This window comes from Toxoplasma gondii, chromosome II (assembly GCF_000006565.2).
Source record: "Toxoplasma gondii ME49 chromosome II, whole genome shotgun sequence".
NCBI lineage: Eukaryota > Apicomplexa > Conoidasida > Eucoccidiorida > Sarcocystidae > Toxoplasma > Toxoplasma gondii.
The window spans coordinates 608,028-628,891 of record NC_031469.1 but is presented as its reverse complement, the minus strand read 5'-3'; the positions used below and the strand labels follow the sequence as shown (position 1 = coordinate 628,891).

The following is a 20,864-nucleotide window of genomic DNA, read 5'->3' as shown; positions in this document are numbered from 1 at the left end:
GCAGGAACAGTGCCCTTTCGGTTCTACATCCTTACAAAAAGTGGGATGCTTTCCCAGCAACAGTGGTCACATTCTTTCCATCGCCATCGCGCGCGGGAATTTTTTCTGCGCGACCTATTCTCTCGGGGTTTAGAGCCACAAAATCCCCGCTGCGGTTTTCTGCAGAAACTACTTTTCCCAGTGTAGCCGAGAACAAAACTCACAGATAGCCCAGGGATCTCTGTCCACGTGTTTGTGCATATGTGTTTCCGACCTTCACGAGTCCTCTTCTCCGGTCACAGCTCAAGAGAGGCGGTGTGCGCGCTTTTCACGAGTTCTGATGAGGTGTTTTTTAGTGCCGTGACTTTGAACCATTTAGAATTTAGAATCTTGTATCTACACTTCGAATCAGTGCAGACAATGATGCACTCTAAATAGATGACGGTCGTAAGGAACCGTCTGAGTTGTCAACTGGATGAACGCCGTTTACGCCTGGTATGTATGGATGGAACTTGACTCGTGCACGTTCCACGCTTGAAGGCCCCTCGTCCCAGCCAGCTTTTTAAGGTTGACCGCGCACAAACAGCGGAGAATTCTGTGGATAAAAACGCATCGTTTCCTCTGCATTCTCCCCCGTATGCAAGCTGATGTGATCACGATAATGTACCAGCAAGCTCCCTAGCTATGTTTGAAACCGAGTCGTCGCTTACACTTTAAATCCTGTGTTCGAGACTGTCAAAAGCGGAATCTCCCCATTGTAACCCGTATACAAGTTTACGTAAGGCCAAAGACTGCCGTTTCTCTTGGGGTTTCACTTGGGCTCTGCTGCTTCACTGACAAACAGAAAAAGCTGTAAGTGTAGTTGCAGCGAATTTTGGTGGAAAACGAATATCCAAAGAATCTGAAAATGGATTGCGACACCGTCCACTCGTAGCAGGCGGTTTTGAGCACGCGGCAATGGACGCGGCAGCCTTAGTGTATCTGTATCATGTAGAGAAAGTTCCTCTGGAAGGATAATCGACGGACGCTACACAGGAAGTCGGTGTCCTCTACGGAAGCGCTAGTACGCCCACGTTTCCCACGAAACATTGGTAACAGAACAGTATGCTGAGCTTCAGCGGCACCATGCCCAGATGCGAAGACTATCGGAGACACGATACCAGGAAACTGAATCGATGACATATGCGATCCAAAAGGCACAGCTCCTCCCAGGCAAATACAGTCTCTTGAACACAGGCAGGTGCTTGTGAGTTAACGAGGCTAACTTTCTGCATCTGTTCCCTGGGAGTTGCTTGTTCATGTCCATCTGCTGATACCTGTTGAGTATTCTGACGGTGATTTTTCACCCACTGACTCTTAAAATCGCCGTGGAACAAAGTCGGGTCACAGTCAACTATTTTTGTTCCGCTCAGTTCGCTTTGCGTCTCCCCCATCTGGCTCTCTTGTGAACCGTGTGTCGCCTTCTGTTCCTTGCCATCCCGGCGACATGGCCACTCTGCGCGGTGCCCGCGTGGTGTTAGAGTTTTCTCGACTTTTATCATGTCACCGCCCGCTCTCCGTTGCTTCTTCGTCCTCGCTGCCGCACACATTGTCTTCTCGCGTGCCTGTTTTCCACCGACTGACTGTCTGCCGCTGATTCGTGTGTCCCCCCGATCTCGGTTCGTCTGCTTCAGCGGGGCTTATCGTAGTGAAGTAACTTGGTGTTCATTGGTGTCACAGAGTCCGTTTGTTCTGCGGCTTTCGTCGCTCGAGATTTCACTTTTTGAAAGATTCGCTTGTGTGGGGACAGAGAGAAACAAGGAACGTGACTGCCAACTGACACATCCGCTGGAGGTCGCTTTCCTGCAGAAGAAACTGATACGGCAGCTCGAGATCTTCCGGATCTCCTGGTGTCGCCATAGTATGTTAGCGGAGCTCTTGACCACGGCCGGAGGAGCTGGAGAAAATGCTTGGCCCGAGAAGCAGCTTTCAGCCTCGCGCGTTCCTTCTCTGCTTCCACTAGAATGTCCAATGGAGGTGCGCCGATCGCTACCGCTTCCACTCTCGGCGGAAGGGCATTACTGCCAGCTTCGCGCTTGAGGGTCTCCCACGAGAGTCGCTTGCAGATAAGCTCCAGTCTGTGATCATAGGTCAGAGTAAAACGATATGTGTAGCGTAGTACGGCGATGACCTGCTGAGCAACTTGAGCTTCTGTTCGCCGCGGGTACCCGTCGACCCCCAAGTATCCCCTAAGGTAATCAAGTGCCCTGGAAAAAAGCATCTCTGCCTCATCAAACCTCGGACACCAATACCAGCGGTGAAACACCTCTGGCTCATCCCGACTGGACGAATGGTTGGCCGCTGTCACGTTTCTGCGTCCTGGCGCTTCCCCTGACCCACGCAAACCCGCAGCGGATTCTGTCTGTGGTTCCGATTGTTTTCCCGAGTTGGCCGGATGGTTGTTCTTGTTTTCGTCTTCCACGCCAGAATCTCTCGTCGCCAGCACGATTCGCACTCTCCACTCTCCCGGTAGGAGTTCATGGATAGAGCGACGCCTAACGCGGTTCTGAAGCGGTTTCGGCTGGATCGGTTTCTCGGGGCGACATTGAGGCTTCCGAAGAACAATTCTTGCACCTTCTCCAGATTTAATCGAGCTCACGACCTTCTTATACGCCACAGTCCACGCCTCCTTTGAGCTGGGTAGCAATCGGGCCTTCTGTTGCTGTCGATACGCGTTTTCGTCCCGCTTGAGTCGCGCGCGTAAGTGCTCGTCTGCTACACTAGCGCAAGCTTTGAGTCGAAGGATGCACAACCGAGCACAGGCTCGTTCAGGCAGTATCCGCCTAGGTGTCCGCTCCCGAGGGCCACAAATTGAAGCTTCATCTGGGCTCAATGCCTGCGGTGAAATTTCCTTCTTCCGTTTCTTGGGCCCTGACGACCTGGCTTCCGTCATTCTGGTGTAAAGGTGACTGCCAAGACTGCACTCTGCCGACGGCACACACACACACATACATTATGGGTTCAAACCCTTGGTTGTCGCTCTCCTTTTCGATAGCTTTTTCGCGAAACCAGAAACCAAACACTCTTTTCAGGCCGTATTGGACATGAGGAAACTTTTGTGAGGTTCCACGGAGGTAATTGACACCCTTTCCGCGTCACAATCGGCCTGCTCCACATACGCTCGCAACTGCACCGGTTCGGCTTGGAGGTACTGGTAGCTGCAGAGAGGAGGCTGGACGGGAGGAAGGGACGCGAACGAAAACAGTTGCAACACCCTCCGCTCGTTTGTCGGCTGCCGCTCAACTTCGCATCCTCTCGTGCCATCTTCAATGGAACTCGACGCTGCACACGTTTTCGCGTATTTGGCCATAACCACACCGCTGTGCCTTGCAACTGGAAGTCGACCCAGTCATAAAGGTACACCATTGCAGAGGTTTATCAGGCAACTTAGAACCACAGCTGCACACTAATCAAACGCCCTTCCTGCAGGGGGCAATGCCGCGGTGTAGTCAACTCTGCGAACACCAGCAGTTCCTGTGAACATCGCTCTCAGCAAAATAACAAGCATGACAGTATGCAACGACTTGGGGCTTGCATGACTAGCAATCACCCGAGTCATTTTGAGCAAGTGAGAGGTTAATGCAGAGAGAGTCGCAGCTCTTTAGCAACTGCAACGTGTTATCCGAATGTTTGTGAAATGCAGCTATTCTGTTCCTTCTCTGCATTACACTAGGTCGCAAGGAGCTGAGTTGTGTACACGTGAGGGAAATGTCTGCTGACCCAAGGTAGCCTGTTTCAGGGGTGCGACTGGTGCTCATCTTGCGTTGCTTACACACTTTGAACAGCTCATGTACGCTTAACGCCACTTTTGTGAGCATATCAGAGGGCATACAGAAATTCAGTTTCCATTTTTGTTCGCCTCGTGTTGTCGTGCGACCCCCGTACGGGAAAGAGAGGCTGACAAACTCAGTAATACATGCGACACATGCAGTCCGTGGCAAAGGTTCAAGAGGTCTCCAAAGATGCGGAGGTTGTTGCAGGTGCTTCAGTCTTCAGTACGCTATTTCGGTGACAGTTAATGAGTCGTAGCGGCGTTTTAGAAGAGGAAGAAACCTACAGGAAGCCACACACATTGGCATCGCGAGCGGGCCCCTAGTTGTGTAAAACCGGCTGCTCGGAACCGATGGTGTTGTTCCGAGAGGGAGAGGTGTCAAGGCATGCTCTCTGCTTTCAGAAGCCACTGAACTGCCGCACACTTGTTGAGGCACAGAACTGGCATAGCCCCTCTGGGCCAGAGTGAAAATCCGGTTAAACCTCATGATAAATCAAACCTTCAGAGTTGTATCTTCTGTCTGTGCATCGGCAAGATGCACATAATCAGGGCCTGACTGTTGCTCTCTTCACGTTACGTTCTTCCAGATGAAAGAGGAACTGGGAAGCATGTGGTAGGTTACCAAGGCATTGTTTCGTTTCCTAAGCGGACGGTGCGTTCTCGAAGAACCAACCTGTTAAGTCTACCAATTTCGGGTACATGGATGTAGCATCGGTGTCACTGACACCTGCAGAAATGAGATATACCATTTTCTTGAAGCGTGCTTCAATGAGCGTAGCGTGAGAAGCCATTAACATGGAGAGTATACAAGCCAGATCAAGTTAGCTAGACCATTGACCTAAAGTGACTACGAACTTGTATTCGTTTCCCTTGCCGTCGATGTGCGAATTAGCGTCTTCAAAGTCTCTGTTTGAAAGAGGTGTGCCTTTGCCAGACAGTTTCAATGAGAAAGCGAGTCACTCTCCCCTGGTCAATGTTACTTGGTTTTTGGGCACTAGCACGTGGGAATGAATTGCTGCCCATGTGTCATTTTCCCTCCGGTACACTTGAACTCTACTCAGTCCCAGCAGTTTCAGACTTTGCGGTGTGCATACTCCTTCGTATCTCAAACAGTTTGCTTCATAGGCTGTACCAGAACTAGTGTTTTCCTGTTTCCGTCGCCAGCCCTCTGCTTCACATTTCGTGGCAACGTCAATGGCGGCCCTCCCGCTTTACCGACTAGTGCCAGGAATTCACTTTTTCGTGGAAATCACGTGTGAATCCGTTCCGTCCTTCGCGTTTGAGAAACGCGTCTAAAGAACGCAGACCGGGAAGTCTGTATATTTTTTACAACGTGAAAAAGCGGGGAGTGGACGATTCCGTATCACCGTCGGGCGAGCTGAGGCAAAAACCAAGTTTGCCGCGTGTGTTGTGTCTTCAGAACCATAACCCTCCGGATGAAACGATTGACTTCCTATGGGAGAACGGTTCAACCTCCTTAGCTTTTTCCCGAATTCAGTCACGATACTTCACAAAATTCCGTTCCGTCGATAATGCCACAAAGGGTGTTGCCCCGCAGTTAGTCACACGTTTTGTGTCTTACACCGTGCCGGTAGGATAGCAGAGATTTATCGAATTCCCGAAGAAACCCGCTAACGACGGTTTGTCTCAATCGAGAGACACAGTGGAGAGGTTGGCCTATCAGTGCGGCGCACCTGCAAACGTACGTTTTCTTCACAAGTCACAGTCCCCGGCTTTTCTTTTGCTTCCGTATCTATGGAAATGTATGCAAAAATTCCTGTGTGTGTGTGCGGTCGCTGCTGTGTATTCAGATGCTATGTCACTGCATGTCCACAGACATTCATCTTCGAATTCGCAAATGGAGCTCTGTGCAGATGAGCAAACTCACCGAATGCAGGGTCCAGAATGTTTGAGTGTTTCAGCCTCCATGTCCAAGCATGGATATTCGCTAACATAGCGTTGCACTCTCTGATCGAATTGGTTTTTCCTGGAGTTTCCCCATGCATTCACCCCACTGTTCTGTGACACTCTTACCGTCGTATTCCGTGCCTTTACCCCAGGCGTGTGTCTATGGGGTGTTCCATTCCTGCCATGTTTCGTTACTTGGTAAGGCGAATACCCTGACTTTTTCTCAGACGATCTGTATTTCAACACCACGTTTTGTTAAAGACATTCGACACTTTCCCAAGTTCTTCCTTCTGCACAGACCCTTTCGTTTTGAGCAAACGCCGGCCAAAATGCCGAGCCGCAGACAGTCGCTACAATGTCCGGGTCTGGAGGTTCTTGCTCCGAGTCATTGTGAGGCAAATGAATCTACATTTCGCGTTCTACCTAATGATTTCTCTTTCACCCAAAGGAGCAAAAGCTGTGCGCAAAAACCGAAGGCTGGCTGTAAGGTTTTGGTATATAGCAGATACCACGTTTCTCGGTGTGATTGTTGTACGAATGACTCTGGTCAGAAGCCCCATGCGCTAGACTTCGCCAACCCAGAAGTCGAAAGAAGTACTGGTGGCGGGTGTAGCGGAAGTGATCCTGGGACGACGCACCTGTGTTTTTGTACACGAGAGAATCCGACAATGGAAGGCGGGCCTAAGACAACGGGAGCAGACAAAGCCTCTTCCTCGTTAACACTCCTTGTTTCGTTGTTGGGAACGAGACGGCAGAGGGAGCCGACTAGTGACGGCAAAGCGGAAGTGAAACCAGGGGAAGAAAACCGAAAAGTCTGTTTTGCACCCTTCTCCCTGTTTCCTGTCTCTTCGCGCCTTGACGGCCAGGTTTCGTTACTTTCGTTTTTCCTCTCACTGTTGTTCCTTCCTGCGTACTCTGGTTCCCTGAACTCCCGCCTCTTCTCTCTGGTGTCGTTGTTCGCATTCCTTTTTTCAACACATTCGGCACGGGGCACTTCTTTGGCCGTGCTTCCGAACAATCGCGAAACTCGGCGAATCCCTTCGGAGAGGCCACAGACTGGTGGCCTTCATCACTTCCCTGTCTCTCCCGTCTCGTTTTCTCTTTCCCGTGTACTCCCTTCTCCGGAACTCTGCAGCCGAGGAATAGTTTCTCTGCATCTGTTCAAACCTTCGTCTCTCCTGTCTCTGTGCATCTCCCCACGGCGCTTGCCACCTTCTCGAAGGGCCCCCTCATCTGCCACCGCTTCCGGTTCGTCTCCCTATTTCGCCTTGTGGCCCTGCATCTTCTTCCCGCTTCACTTCTCCCGTTTTCGTCTTTCCTTCCGGCCTCTAGCTATCTTCTTTCTTCTCTCCTTTTTCGCGCTCCGTAGCTCATGCCCTGCGCCGAGTCCGCTGCTGCTCTCTCAGCAGTTTCTGCCTGGCGTGTCTGCGCAGCTGCCAGGGCAGGTAACCACTTTATCTTCGATCAACGAAATCCTTTCTCTCGGAGAAAAAAAGCATCTGGAACTCAGCATTAGAAATCCGTACCCGTACGATGGACAGCTGATCGTAACGGTAGACACGGGAGAAGTCAGCCCGCCAGCTCAGGCACAGACAGCAAGTTTCACCCACCACGGTGGCTTTGGACATGCGGATTTCACCTGGGAGGATCTGGCAGCTTTGGTGCACCGACATAAAGAGGAGGGGAAGAAACAGACATTGGAAGAGAGCAAGAAGAACGAGAAGGAAACAGACCGTCCGAATGCGGGGGAGGAAGAAGAATCCAGGGACGTTCAGGATTCTCCCTTCGTGGTCAGACCTTCTTCTCAAGCAAATCGCAGACAACAAGAAAGAGAGGACCAACGGCCCCTTTCCACTTCAGGTGCAAGTAACAGCTACTCTCCGTTCCGGCCATTTTCCTCGTCGTCGTTCTCACGCGTGAATTCGGCGTACTCTTCGGAGTCGCTCTCGTTCTCTCCTTGGTCTTCAGAAGACTCCTCCTCCTCTGACTCATCGTACTCCGCTTTCCCCTCTTCAAGGCGCAGAGTCGCCGAGAAGAAGAGTATCACGGAAGTTGCCGAGGAAGTGGAACGAAATGAAGAAGCGGTGGAAGATGACGATATTAGACAAGATGCGGGCGACACAGAGGGCGAGGAAGGTGCAGCGCAAAGCGAAGAGGAGCAGGAGCCAGAAACCAGCAAAACACACGAAGAGGAGTCGCTGTGCACGGAAGAAGGATACTCTACTGAAACAGAGAAGTCCGCGCCGGGGCGCAGAACACAACAGCGCAGTTCGGCGACCACGAATTCTGGCGACGAGACAGACTGGGATGTACGTGAGCGAGCGGGCGGGAAGCCGTCGGGGGAGTTCGGTACATCGTCTCCCTCAAAGCACAAAAGGCCGCCTATTTCGGTGGCGAGGACGGATTTACCGCCGCGTCTGGTCATTAAATTGAAGGAAGGGACTCGGGCACTTGAATTTGAACGACGAACGAGAGAATTTCAACGGCAAAAATGGGTAGACCAGGGATTCGTGGAACCGAATACGTATGGTGACACCAGTGTTGCTGCTGGCGTTAGTGTGACTGTGGATGATCCGTACGAAATCCAGAAACATTTGAGAGGATTCTTCTCATTTAACGAACAACAGGTAGGCGCAAAACCCCGACAAAACAGAAACAACAAACCCAACATGAAATTAGCAGTCGACACTCTGAACCACAGTCACATATATACACGTATCTACACCGTCTGACAGTTCCTACTCTCTCGGACCAGAAAAGATATGATGCCGCGTACACATGTTCCAGAGAGAATGAAAAGCGTTCTCATCATGCGACTGATGCGGCAATTCCCTCTATCCCCTTCCACCTTCCACTTCTCACGTGTGTGCTTTTTGGTTGTCGTCTGTATTCTGTTCTTCCCGGCTCTCTGTGTGCGTCCACTCCCGCTAGGCGGAGCTCGTGTCGAGCCTAAGCCACCTGAAACAGTTGGATTTGCTGGTGCTGGACATTGAAGAATCGCGGCGTCTTTACTCGTCAGATACGACGAAGCTGAAAGACGCTTTTTCTCAGGTTTCCGACGTGGAATTCGTGGAGTTTGACGAAGTCGTCTACGCTTTGGAGATAATCCCGAATGACCAACTATTCAGTCTGCAGTGGAATCTATTTTACCCGCGAAATCGCATGGTCGACGTGAATGCGCCACAAGCTTGGGAAGTCGTGGACGAAGTTTTGCGAGAAAAACGAGAGCGGGAAGGGTTGAGAAGAGAAGACGAAGATTGGAAGGGACGAGTTGTGGCCGTGATCGATACTGGCGTGAATTACCTGCACCCGGATTTAAAAAACCAAATGTGGGTGAACGTCAAGGAACTCTATGGAGTTCCTGGAGTCGATGACGATGGTACGGAGAAACACACGAGACACAGCGATGGAAACTGACTTTGAGCGTTTTTGTCGGGGACATCTGGATGCCCTACGGGACGGCAAGGCTCCGCCGGATCGGTTCTGTTCTAGGGGTCATATATGATTACACGGTAGTACTGATCATCCTAGAGTCTGATATACGGAGTTTTTTCTCGCTGTCACGATACATCGTAGTGGTAATTCATGCGGATTTAGCCTAGACCAAAATTCCCCTTTTTGCAAAAAAAGCTACCGAGAGTCAGGTTCTACAGTTCTCCGTAGAGAAGGCTGCAGGAGCGTACTATGTGTATACGCAAAGATGATGCATCGGAGTTTTGAGACCGATAGAATTACTACTCCGGGAAAGCGACCACAGAAATACACTTTACGGACACGGTGTGGTGTCGTCTACGAACGGGGATCCTCCATACATTTGTCACGGATTTACACAAAACATCTTAGAATCCGTACAAAATTGTAAGGGGTTTCCCGGCCAATGAAGCACAGAATCTTCTCGACCACGACAGGCTGCTTTTGTATTCGTGTCTCCACTCGTTTCCCACCTGTTACAATCCGTGGTACACGCTGTTTTAATCTGCGCGATCGATGTTCGATACTAGAGTGCCTGCGTTCCCATGGTGTGTAGCAAGTTGTCGTTCAGACGTATCCAGGGTGACGTTTAGACGCCTTTTCGAGTCGCCCACTTGCCGAGTTGTGCTGTTGTGGAGATTCGAAGAGTCTGATGAGAAAAGAGCGGACTTGGATGTTTGCGACACACAGGAGAGAACAGGGGTTCCTCTCCTTTTCTTCGCGAAGGCACTGAGACTACGGATTAGGGTTTTCTCTGGCTGGACACTCCACAGTTGCCAACAGCTGCCTCTCTTCTCTTGTTTTGTCTAGGCAATGGGTACGTAGACGATGTCTACGGCTACGATTTCGTTAACGACCACGGAGATCCGATGGATCGCGATGGCCACGGAACTCACTGCGCGGGTATTATCGGAGCACAGGCAAACAATGGACTGGGCATTGCTGGAATCAACTCGCGGACTCGAATCATGGCGCTGAAATTCATGGAAGGAGAAACCGGTACTCACAACACTTTAGACAAGCCTCCATATTTGTGTGTGGAGATCTCAGCATTCTGAGTGTGGGTGTCTGGCGACTGGCTGTGCCTGTCCGGGAAAGATGTGAAAAATTCATTTTACTCCTTTTCACTAAAATGCAAAAGCTGAGTAAGATGTCTAAGTCATGATTTCTCAATGCCGATCAGACTCTTTTCTTTCTGCAGAATTATCTAAGGATACAGTTTGATATTTGAGAACTCTCTCTACTAACCTTTCGATGCCGATCCACCTCCTCTGTTTCCGCCAAACAATCTTTATTCACGCAGTGCTTTTCAAAAAGTTTACCTCCTTCCCAATCTGTGGATACCGACTGCTCCCGCAAAAACATTCCAGCCTTCAGCGTGAGACACCTACGCATATGTCTACTCCTGTAGCTTAACTTTAGAACGATATGTGTGTTTTTATTCGCGAAAAACGAATTGACCGTCGGGACTTGAAAGCGCGACTCTCAAATAGGAGTCCTAAATGAATACGAACAACCCTTTTCTCCATCGGTTTTCCTTTTTTTCTCCAGGGTACGTGTCGGATGCGGCCCGGTCGCTGGACTACGCGATTCAGAACGGGGCGTCCATCAGCTCGAATTCTTGGGGAAACGCGGCTCGACTTCCTCGCACAATGATCGAGGCAGTCCACCGTTCAGCCGAGAAAAACATGCTTTTCGTGACGGCTTCCGGCAACGCGGGTGGGATCGACTCGACCTCAGAGAACCGCGACGAAAACCGTTTCGGCAGAGATCTCGACGAGGAGCCGCTGTACCCAGCGGCACTCGCCAACAGCAACGTCCTCACTGTGGGTGCGGTGGGTCAAAGTGGAGAACTCGCTTCTTTCTCTCACTTTGGAAAGAAGACTGTCGACCTCGCAGCTCCTGGAATGAACATCTTCAGCACTTGGCTTCTCGATTCGTACGAATACAAAGACGGGACCTCCCAGGCCTGCCCACTCGTCGCCGGAGTCGCTTCACTCCTCTGGACGATGAAGCCGGAAGCCAGCGTCGAAGAAATCCGCAGAATCCTCATTGTCTCTTCAAAACGACTGCCAACGATTCAAAACACCATTGCGCATGGACTCGTCGACGCCTACGCTGCTGTTGTGGTACGGCGTTCGCCGGTCCGGGAAAACGTAGCGTTCAACCCGACTAGATACTTGCATGCCACTTGCGTCTTCAACGCTTCACTTTTAGACACACTTCCAAAAGTAAACTTTCGAAAGAAATCACGTCGAGCGTTCAGCTTGCGTCCGCAAATGCTCTCTGTTCCAGGTAGACCCGGATTGAATAATTCGACACATGCCATTTACGGTTCACGCAGTTCAGGATGTAATCGCGCCTCAACGAATATCTTCAAATGTGTTTGAAGCACCCACGCGCTCTTTCCACTCCAAAACGGATTTTAAAATAAAACTTAGAAGGTCTCTGGTAAACCCTAAACAGCTATCGACACCTGCTCGGACGGAGGTGGAAGAACAGCGTTATACGATATGAAATCGGAATTCTTCACGCAGATCTAGAAGACGAGCTTCTATTTGTGAACGTATGCTTTACAACAAGTAGCTTCACGCACACGCTCTGCTAACCCGGGAGAACTTGGAGTCGGTGAAAAAGATTCAAAAGTTGTTCACGCATGGGACGGCCGGATACCAAAGAGACGTTTCTGCAGAATAAGAGCTGTGCATGGGTTTCGTGACCTTGCAACGCAAAAAAGTGAAGGCGTTTTCCAACACTGCAATATGCCGTCTAGATGGTTTCTCTTTCTCCTGCGCCGCCTTTCGCTGTCGCGTGTACTTGATTAGTTTAGGGTTTGCCGATTTCCCCGAGTTTCTGTGTTTTCTCAGACCCTTCAGGAGACTCTTGGTCAGTGGATAACAGTTCATGCTCCTTCCACGTTGTCACCACGCAGCACAGCGACGGTCTCTCTGGACATTCGCGGCAAGCAGAACGGCTTTTATCGGTAAGGATCTGCGACGTTCTCAAGCTTTGCTTTGTTGGGTAGTGGCCTCTGGGGCTTCTGGGACTTGCCGCGCTGCCCTTAACGGTCTCTCCTTCGCTTCGCCTTTGCATGTTGTCAAATTCTTTCTCTTCCATTTGTTTTCTGTCCCTGTCTTCTAGTACGCGCGACTCCTCTTCGGCCGTTTTCTTCTCACGTCGCTCTCCAGCTGCCGCATTCTTCAGTCGTGTACCTCCACTTGCTACTCCTTGTACATCTCTCGTCTTCGTAGAGAGGAAGGATGCGAGTGTCTGTACACCTTTTCTCTTCAGTTTGCGTCTCTGTTCGTTTTCCCCTCCTGCTTTGCGTTTCTCTCTCGCTCCCTCGTCTCTCGCGTTCCCCGCATCTTCTGCCATCTCTCACGAAGCTCTGATGTCGCAACACAGTCTCTCTATGGGGAAGAGGCGTCACGGCGCTCCATAAATCCTTCCTCTCGACTCTGTCCGTTCAACCACCGCCCAGCAGGTGCTACTTTGAACTGATGCTTCCTTCTTTGCGCAATGCCGTTCCGTCACTGTCGACCTGGTCCTCCTCTGGACGCTCGTCTCTCATTTACTATCTCTGCTGTCGCTTATCTCTCTTTTGTCTGCACTATCTCGTCCCTGTCTTGCTTCTCAGTGTTTTCTTCCTTTCCATCCGACTCCAGCTTCGCTCTCTTCGCTCCTATCCCACTCCTTTCATCCTGCTCTGCTTCTTCCTCTCCGCTTCCTTCCTTGCTCCTTCCCCGCCTCGGTTCTCTCCCGTCTCTCCCCTCTTCTTTCTCTTCTTTCTCTCTTCCTTCAATCGCTACTCTTTCTGCTTCTTGTGCCGGGCTCCATCTTCTCGCTTCTCTCTCTTTCTTCATTGATGCGTTCATGGTCTCTCACGATTTGACCTGCTGCTTGCCAGATCGCAGCTGCGGCTGCTGGCGAACTACCAAGGCACTCCACTGAATCTGGCAATTGTTCCGATCCGACTGCAAGTCGCCGAGTCTCCGATTCTCGAGTTTCCTCCAGTCATCGTTTTGGACCCCGTGTTGCGAAATGTGAATTCCCTCCCCGTCGCTCTTCCTGTCCGCGTTCCCACCGACCAGGGCGCGGTGTTGGTGAAAGTTTTGAAGATCGACGCGACTGCTGCAGATACTTTCTTCCACCTCAGCCCTCCCGGAGGTGAAGTCCGCATTGAAAATGGAAGGTTCCTCTCCCCCATCAAGGTGAGCTGGAAACCCCCAGAGACACAGAGCTCCCAAATTCGCTCTCTAGAAAAATTCCACTTCCTAGCCCATCCTTGCATCTGCACGCATCTGGAAGCTTGAGGCTCATTTCGGCTGTACGTACGCAGAGCGGAGACAAGTACTGGATGCGGTACCGAAACAGATTTGGGACCTCTGCTTTCTGTTGAGGAAAACAGAAGAAATGCGAAAGGAGGAACGAATCCCTTCCTGAAGGAAGGAGCAAGTCCACAGAGGTAGCAGGGCAGTTGTGGTTCTGCCTCGTTTCCCTGTCTGTCGCTTTTGCGGTGTACATTTGCGTTTCACCTCTCTTTCGTTCTTCGATCTTCCCAAGAGCTTGCACTCTAGAATTCCCCTCGCAAATGCGTATATTTTTTAAGCGTATACTTTTTCCTTCTTCCCGGTGTCCTGCGGGTGATGACTTTGGAATGAACGTTGCCACCTTCTGCGCTTCGCCCTCGACTCGAATTACCGTTCTCCTGTATACGTATTCGCTGCTCGTCAGAATCCTCTTCACTTCCTCTTTCTCGCCGTCTTTCTCACTTCCCTCCTTCGGATTTGACATTCGCAAAAATTCTCTCCGTCCTGTTCACCTCCACGTGTGGTACTCCAGAGGGTCCGCTCCACCCATTCCCCTCGCCTTCCACCGTCTTCTGTTCCTTGACTTTCAGCTTCACTTCTTCGTCGTCCATGTCTGCCTGTTCTCCCCGTAGGTCGGCTGTCGCATGTTATCTCCCGGCACCGAAGATGGCATCCTGACGTTGCGTGCTCGACTTGCAGACGCCTCTCCTTCTTCCTCTCCATCTTCCTCTTCTTCTTCCTCTTCTTCTTCCCCTTCTTCTTCTGAGCCTGTGGAGCGTCTATACACCGTCCGGCTTCGGTGCGTCGCGATCGATGTCGGTGTAGCGCCCGTGTTTCTGGATCTGACGGTGCCTCCGGACAGCGAGGTGATGCAGGAGTTTTCGATTGAGAAAGGAGAGCGTCTCCTGCAGCGTGAAGTGCGATACTCTGTCGAGTTCGTCTCTGTCGTGGAGCAGTCGGAAGAGGGAAAGAAGAATTTCAGAGGCGCTAGGGAGACAGGCGTCGAGCGCCTCCGGGGCTCAGATTCGAAGTTCGACTCAGGCGGCTCCGCGCCGACCAGAAACTCCGGTGGCAACATGAGCGACTGGGCATGGAATCGCGAGTCGGAGAGAATCCCAGGACAAAACAGAAGTGGAGAAGAAGACTCAAATGAAGCACTGGGAGACGCAGGCTACGCATATCTCATCAACGGAGCAGACCCGCCTCCAGGACTCCCTCCTGTGAAATACCAGTGGTGCGAAAATCAAACGGTGAAACACTGGAAGAGACTCTTTCTTGTGGGGAGAGAAGCGCGGAGACGAGCTCCACGGAGAGTGGAAAATGAGTTGAACGCTGTCTCAAGGAAATCCCCGGTGAAATAGATTCCTCAGTTCACTTCAAAGAGAAACTCGAAGTTTGCCTGTAGCATTAGGAAGAGCTCACGCCTGAGCTCACTCTTGAAAAAGCGACAGGTCTGTGTGGATAGGTGACACGATGTTGACGTGAATGCGCAGTGTCATCTGCCGCTGGCCACAATGGTGTACGTACACCATGTTTCTGTCTTACTGCCTACGTTGGATTGTTTCGTTACGAAAGATTCTGGCCGTACGAAAGTCTTTGTAAGCACGTCGCGATACAGGAAGAGCTGTCGCTGTACAGGCCTTCATTACTGAGCCTCACTTGTTTAAACTCCTTTACAATTTGTGTGGAGGCTTTTCTACCGAAGTGCCTGCCCCTCCATCAGCACAGATCCGTCTCCTCACTTCGACGCAACTACTCGTCTCCTTCTACATATATCTTTCTGTGGAGACCTGATCGAACTTATGCATGCATACCTATATATATATATATATATATATATATGGACGCATGTATCGAGCTGCTGAATCGTTCATTTGTAGATTTTCTTCCAATTGTGAATAAATTACTAAAAGGTTTATGTAGAAATAAAGATGAGATTCATTCATGCATGCTCTGGCAGGTTGAGACAGTCTTCGATGTGTTTCGAGAAATTGTTCCGCATGTTTCGTGCAGTTTTTCTTTCCTTTCTTCGGTGGTTTCCAGGAATGACATTAGCGCCTCGGGTCAGCCACTCTTCGCCTCTGGGCGTCTCTCGCGCATCCGTCGAGTGACTCTCGCCTTCGATTTTCCTTTTTGGGGATCGCCGTTTCGACAACTCTTTGTCTCTCCAACTGGGTTTGTTTCGGTGGAAAACGTCCAGGGGCCAGAGCTTTGGAAACCTCCCAGCATGCCCGACAAAGAGGCGCCGAATGGGGTACGAATCGACAAAAGAAGCAAGTGGAAGAGACAAACACAGAAAAGAACAAGCGGTGGAGGAGGGAGAATGGTCTGGATCGGTCAGAGACCCCCACAAAAAAGGCGTTACACCTCTTTCTTCTCTGTATAATGAGCTCCTCGTTTTTCCTCCTTTGTCTGTCTTCTTTTCGTATCCTGGTGTTCCTGTGCCGGTATCTGTCTGTTCTCCTTCTTCTCTTCTCTGTTCTTCGTTCTCTGTCTTCGTGTACTCCTTCTTCTCCCCTCCCCCTCTTCTGTTTTCTGTTCGACTGTCTGTCTTCCTTGTCTTGCTTGGTCGGTTCTCTGCTTGCCGCATTTTCTCCTTTTTTGTTTCGCTCTTCCATCGGATTCATTTGTTCACTCGCGCGTTTCCTGCCTCAGGTGCTTGCGCCTCTCTGGATGGATTTCCCGCCATCCGACTCTCCGGGATCGAACATCTTTTTTCAGACCTGGCAGGACAGAGCCATCGTGCAGTGGGAAAACGTACATGTCCGAAAGCGCTCCTTCCAGCGCTCGGGTGTACCTACAGCCGGCGCCACTTTCCAGCTCGTTCTGCATGCAAGCGGACGCATCCTCTTCTACTACAAAAGCGTTGCTCCGACCTACACGCCTCGGGACTGGGCCGCTGCTGTGGTGAGAAAAACGAAGAGGGGAGAGAAGAAAGGAAAAGAAAAAGGGGAGGAGGGAAGTAAGCGAAAGAGGGGGGACGATGCGAGAAACGAACAAGGAAGAGAGAAGAGAGAAAATGCAAGGAAAAATGGGAGGAGAGAAACGGAATAGCAAGAGAAAGGAGATGACAAACAAACAGCGTCTCGTGAGGTGCAGGAAGCGTTTTCGAGGAAGCAACGACTTGCCTCTCGGCTCTGAGGAGCCATCGCTGACTCTGTCGCTTTCCAAACTACGAAGAGGGAACATAAATGGAAGAGAACAGACAGACAGAATGGGATATCGGGAGGAAGGGAAGAGAAGCAGGAGACGAGAGAAGGATAGATACGACAAAAGGAAGAGAGAAGACAGAAGAAAGGAGAGCGCCAAGAAAGAAGATGACAGAGCGAGACCAGAAGAGCATGAGGAAAGCGGTCTTGGGAGAGGGAGAAGAAGCAAACAAAGGAACGATAGGGAAAAGTGGAAATAGGGAACAAGAGGGAAGAGAGAAGAAGCATCTGAGGGCCGACGATGGACAGGGCAATCTGCGACTTTTCGCCCTCTCCAATCTCAGGCCGTTGTGAAAGCTCACGTTACCATTTATTTTTGTGAGGCCTGGAGAGAGACGCTTCTGCCCTCGCTGCCTGCTGTCTCACCACCCGTCGTTTTGCGCTCTCGAAAGCGAGTGTCTGTGCATTCATCGATTCACGCGGTCTTCCCTTTCCACCTTGCACTCTTCTGCTTGATCTTTTTGTTCCTTCCGAAACCTGTTTCCGCTTTGCCGGTGACCTCGATTTCAGCCTTTTTCATTTGCTCTCTCTTCTCTCTTTCCACTTCCTTCTCCTTCTGGCCCCTCCACATGTGTGCTCCCTCTCTCTTCGCTGCGGCTCCCTCGTTTCTCCTCAGATGGGAGTTGAGAGCCCCGACGGTCTGAGGGCGACGAAGATTTCAGAGGGTGTCCCGCAGTCGGAGATGGCTGTGTTGCTGTTCCCTAGCTCCTTCGCCTCCTCTTCTCGCCTTTCCTCGCGCGCGAAAAGCAGCTCCTCTTCTCGCGGCCTCTCCTTCGGTGGCTCTGCGTCCTCTGCTGGACGCAATCTCCAGCTCCAGCATGAGTCGGGCGTCATGGATGTCTCTGGCACGAAGACGCGCGTCTCCTTCACCGTGAACTCGAAGAACTTCAAGGCCGGAGAGACGGTCTCTGGCTTCTTCCTCGTCACCGCCATGTTTCTCGACAGCTCTCTGAACAAGGTCTCCGGCTCGGGCGCCGTCCTCGTCTCCATCAAAGTCGAAGCTCCGAAAGCGTCGAGCGGCGACTCCGCAGGGCAAGAACAACAGACAAAGGCCAAGACGGCGCAGTGTCCCCTCTCCGAAGAACTGGCTGCAGAGCAGTGGAACGAGCTCCTCGACGTCTTTGTACGCCTTCCGCAGGCGACGCTCGTGGGCGCCGAAGAGATCGCAAAAAACAGCCCTCTCTCGCTCGGACGATGCGCCCTGCTCTGCCTCGAGGATCCTTCGTGTGCTCGCTTCAGCTTCAACTGGATCAAAACAGAATGCGTCAGATATTCAAGAAACCCAGAGGAGAAAAGCGACGCGACGGCTCTCCAGAGAAGCCCCAGACAGAACGCGGCGGAACGAGGACAGAGAACACCCGCTGTGCAGACAGTCGTGGACAGGTAGGGGCTGTGCGGACAGAGAACAGGAGACGCCCACGGACTGGAGATGAAAACAAAGAAGTCGAAAATGCTGAAAAACGGGTGCCGAGACAGGACTGCTGTGAAGTGAAAGGTGAACGAGAGAGGAACAAAGTGGCAGTGGTGACCTTTGAAAAAACATGCCGAACAGAAGCAGACTGATCCCGATGTATAGACACTCACGACACCCCGGCATGCCGATATTGGCAGGTTTTTCGCCTCACGTAACGGATTTCAAATACACACCTGAGTCTCTATGTACATCTGTCTATGTATCAATCCGTCTACCTATCTAGTCATCTGTTTAATCTGTCTCTACATATAAAAATATAGTGTCAGTATATGCTTGAAGCACTAGACTTTGAATTCCGTCGATGTGAATGCATCGCTGTGATGAAGTCAGTTCTTTGCGACTTGGAGACGACGGAGAGTGGGACTGTGTTTTTGTCCTTCACGAGTGTTCCGTGGGGATTCGAGCATTCCGAGTGCATGCGTTCTTGTCTCTCCGCGTTCTTTGTGTCTCCGCAGCTGGACAGATCTCTTTGAGCGCCGGGAGGAAGCGAATGACGAACCCCTTGGGCCGCCTCCCTTCTTGCCCTACGGTCGCATGCCTCCACCTTTTCCCCCTGGGTCTCCTGGCCCCTACGGGCCTCCCCCTGGGTCGCCTGTCCCCTATGGGCCTCCCCCTGGGTCGCCTGGCCCCCATGGGCCTCCCCCTGGGTTTCCAGGGTTTCTGCCACTGCCGTCTGCTGGCCCTCTCGACGCGCCTCCAAAGGGAACTCCTGAGAACCCACCTCTTCCTTCTGCCTCCGCCCCTTCAGATGCAAATGAATCAACACCAATTTCAGTCACTTCCTCTTCTTCGCCTTCTCCTGTGTCTTCTCCAACTCCGTCTTTTTCGTCTCCCCCATCTCCTGCTTCTTCTTCTTCGCCTGCTTCTTCTTCTGCATCGTCCCCTCCTTCCTCTTCTGGAGGGGGCGGAGGCAGCGAAGCTGGGAGACAGGCGCAGAACGCCGGTGAAAAAGAGGACGCGAAATCTGAACATGAAGAGCAAAAGCCTCAGCCACGACCCCCGCCCAGACCTGCGCCTGTGCCGAGACCCCCTCCAAGTCGATCGCCGTTTCCTCCTCAGCTTGCTCAACGTCGACCTCCGATGCCTCCTCCCATGGGGGGTGGGCGCCCGCCGAGACCCGGAGGAGGAGGCCAGCAGGGCCTTGCAGGTCCTTACGCTTTCCTCCCTCCTCCTCCTGCTTCCCTCCCTCCGCCTTCTCCCTCGTCTCCTTCTTCTCCCTCGTCTCCTTCTTCTCCTCCCTCGTCTCCTTCTTCTCCTACCTCATCTCCTTCGTCGCAAGCTCCGCCTCCGCCGTCTCCTCCGTACCCTGCGCCACCGTACGGCTTCCCACCGTCTCCACCCTTTGCTGGAGGCGGCTATCCGCCTCCTTACCTTCCACCGTATCCTCTGTATCCTCCCTCTCCCTACTTTATGCCGCCTCCTGGGCCTGGCTTCGGACCTTCTCCGCCGCAGCAAGCCCAGGCGCCTCCAAACGCAGGTGTCGCCTGAGTCCTTCTTTGTGTGACTATGGACACAGCGGGACTCTTTGATGGACTTCCTGATTCCACATTCGTCCAAGTCCTGCATAAGCACTGGCAAACCGTTTCGTCGTCACATCCCGCAGTTTCCTCTGTCTCGCGTCTTTCCACCTGTCTCCTGCTTCTTACTCTGTTCTTCTTCCTTTCACTCTGTCTGCTGTTCTTCCCTTTGCCATCATTCTCTTCTCGCTGTCTTCTCTTCATGCTGCTTTTCCTAGTTGCGTCTTGTTGCTGCTGGGGTTCCGGTACAGGAACGGACAAGAGTTGAGGCGGGGGCAAATGTGGAGAAGAAAAAGGATCCGCGCCACAGTTCACGGGCCGTCTAACGCGAGTCTTGTTCCGTTAACGAATGCATGCACTCAGCTCTTTCACTCCTCTCTCATAATGAGAAATACCGCCCTCGAAACGTCTCTAAAATGCGCCTAGGGGTCTTTGTTTCTGAACCAAAGAAAGGCAGACATTCGTCAGTCTCTTACCACATCTCCTGTGTTGTACTTTGCTCTTCTCTTCCCTTCGAAAATAAGACTTTTCAGCGCTTGTCCTCACCTTTGTATCCGTAAACTTGCTTCTTCATATACAGATACGGTTACACTCAGATATATATACATATACATACGCATATTTATACGTAGATGTAAACGCATATCTGTACATGCGTGTGTACGATTATATATACACATATGTATACGGTTAAATATGCGTACACGCATACGTATACACATACGTATATATGTATATATGTAAGAATGTCTATATATATATATATATGCAGACATATACATGTATATATAAATATATATGTATCTTTGCACGCGTTCATACAGCTGTATATATGTGTCTATGAGTAGATATGAGTCGGCACCGAGGAACAGAGTGTTTCTCTTGGTTGCTGCTAAGCACCGATGTTTCCTTCCTGCTCTTTGTTCTTTCGTTATTGGTCATCTTTGGAAGCAACAGAGGATCGAAATCGACGAAAGAGTGATTTCCTAGACTCGACCTTTTGTGTTCCAGTTTCCCTGTGCGTGGGCGTCACCTGGGGTCTCCCGGGACGGTCATCACTTCCGCGTCTCCCAGGCTTCCGGCCTCCAGAGAGCAGGAGCGAGTTTCTTTCCTTCGTTTGCCCTGTGTTCTCCGTCCTGCCAAAATGGCACTCTTTATCAAGCGGGGTATGCACCGCACCCGTCA

General features: G+C 51.4%; 2 protein-coding genes across 2 annotated transcripts; one reads left to right on the top strand and one right to left on the bottom strand.

Annotated features, from left to right (window-relative positions):
• Positions 1-1,003: 1,003 nt before the first annotated feature.
• Positions 1,004-4,038, bottom strand: TGME49_221840 (hypothetical protein). Its single transcript, XM_002369962.2, has one exon. The coding sequence runs from the start codon at positions 2,966-2,968 to the stop codon at positions 1,649-1,651; it is 1,320 nt and encodes a 439-aa protein (XP_002370003.2). The 5' UTR covers positions 2,969-4,038; the 3' UTR covers positions 1,004-1,648.
• Positions 4,039-6,366: 2,328 nt separating this feature from the next.
• Positions 6,367-19,650, top strand: SUB12 (subtilisin SUB12; the record flags this gene model as incomplete). Its single annotated transcript, XM_002369961.1, has 12 exons — positions 6,367-6,510; positions 7,132-8,325; positions 8,630-9,077; positions 9,980-10,168; positions 10,721-11,298; positions 12,037-12,152; positions 13,077-13,380; positions 14,112-14,713; positions 15,523-15,733; positions 16,135-16,386; positions 17,305-18,071; positions 18,618-19,650. The coding sequence occupies 12 exons, from the start codon at positions 6,367-6,369 to the stop codon at positions 19,648-19,650; spliced, it is 5,838 nt and encodes a 1,945-aa protein (XP_002370002.1).
• Between the last annotated feature and the right edge of the window lie 1,214 nt (positions 19,651-20,864).

Excerpts from the sequence above, each read along its gene's own strand:
- TGME49_221840 (XM_002369962.2), bottom strand. The coding sequence starts at position 2,968 with ATGTGTGTGTGTGTGCCGTCGGCAGAGTGCAGTCTTGGCAGTCACCTT.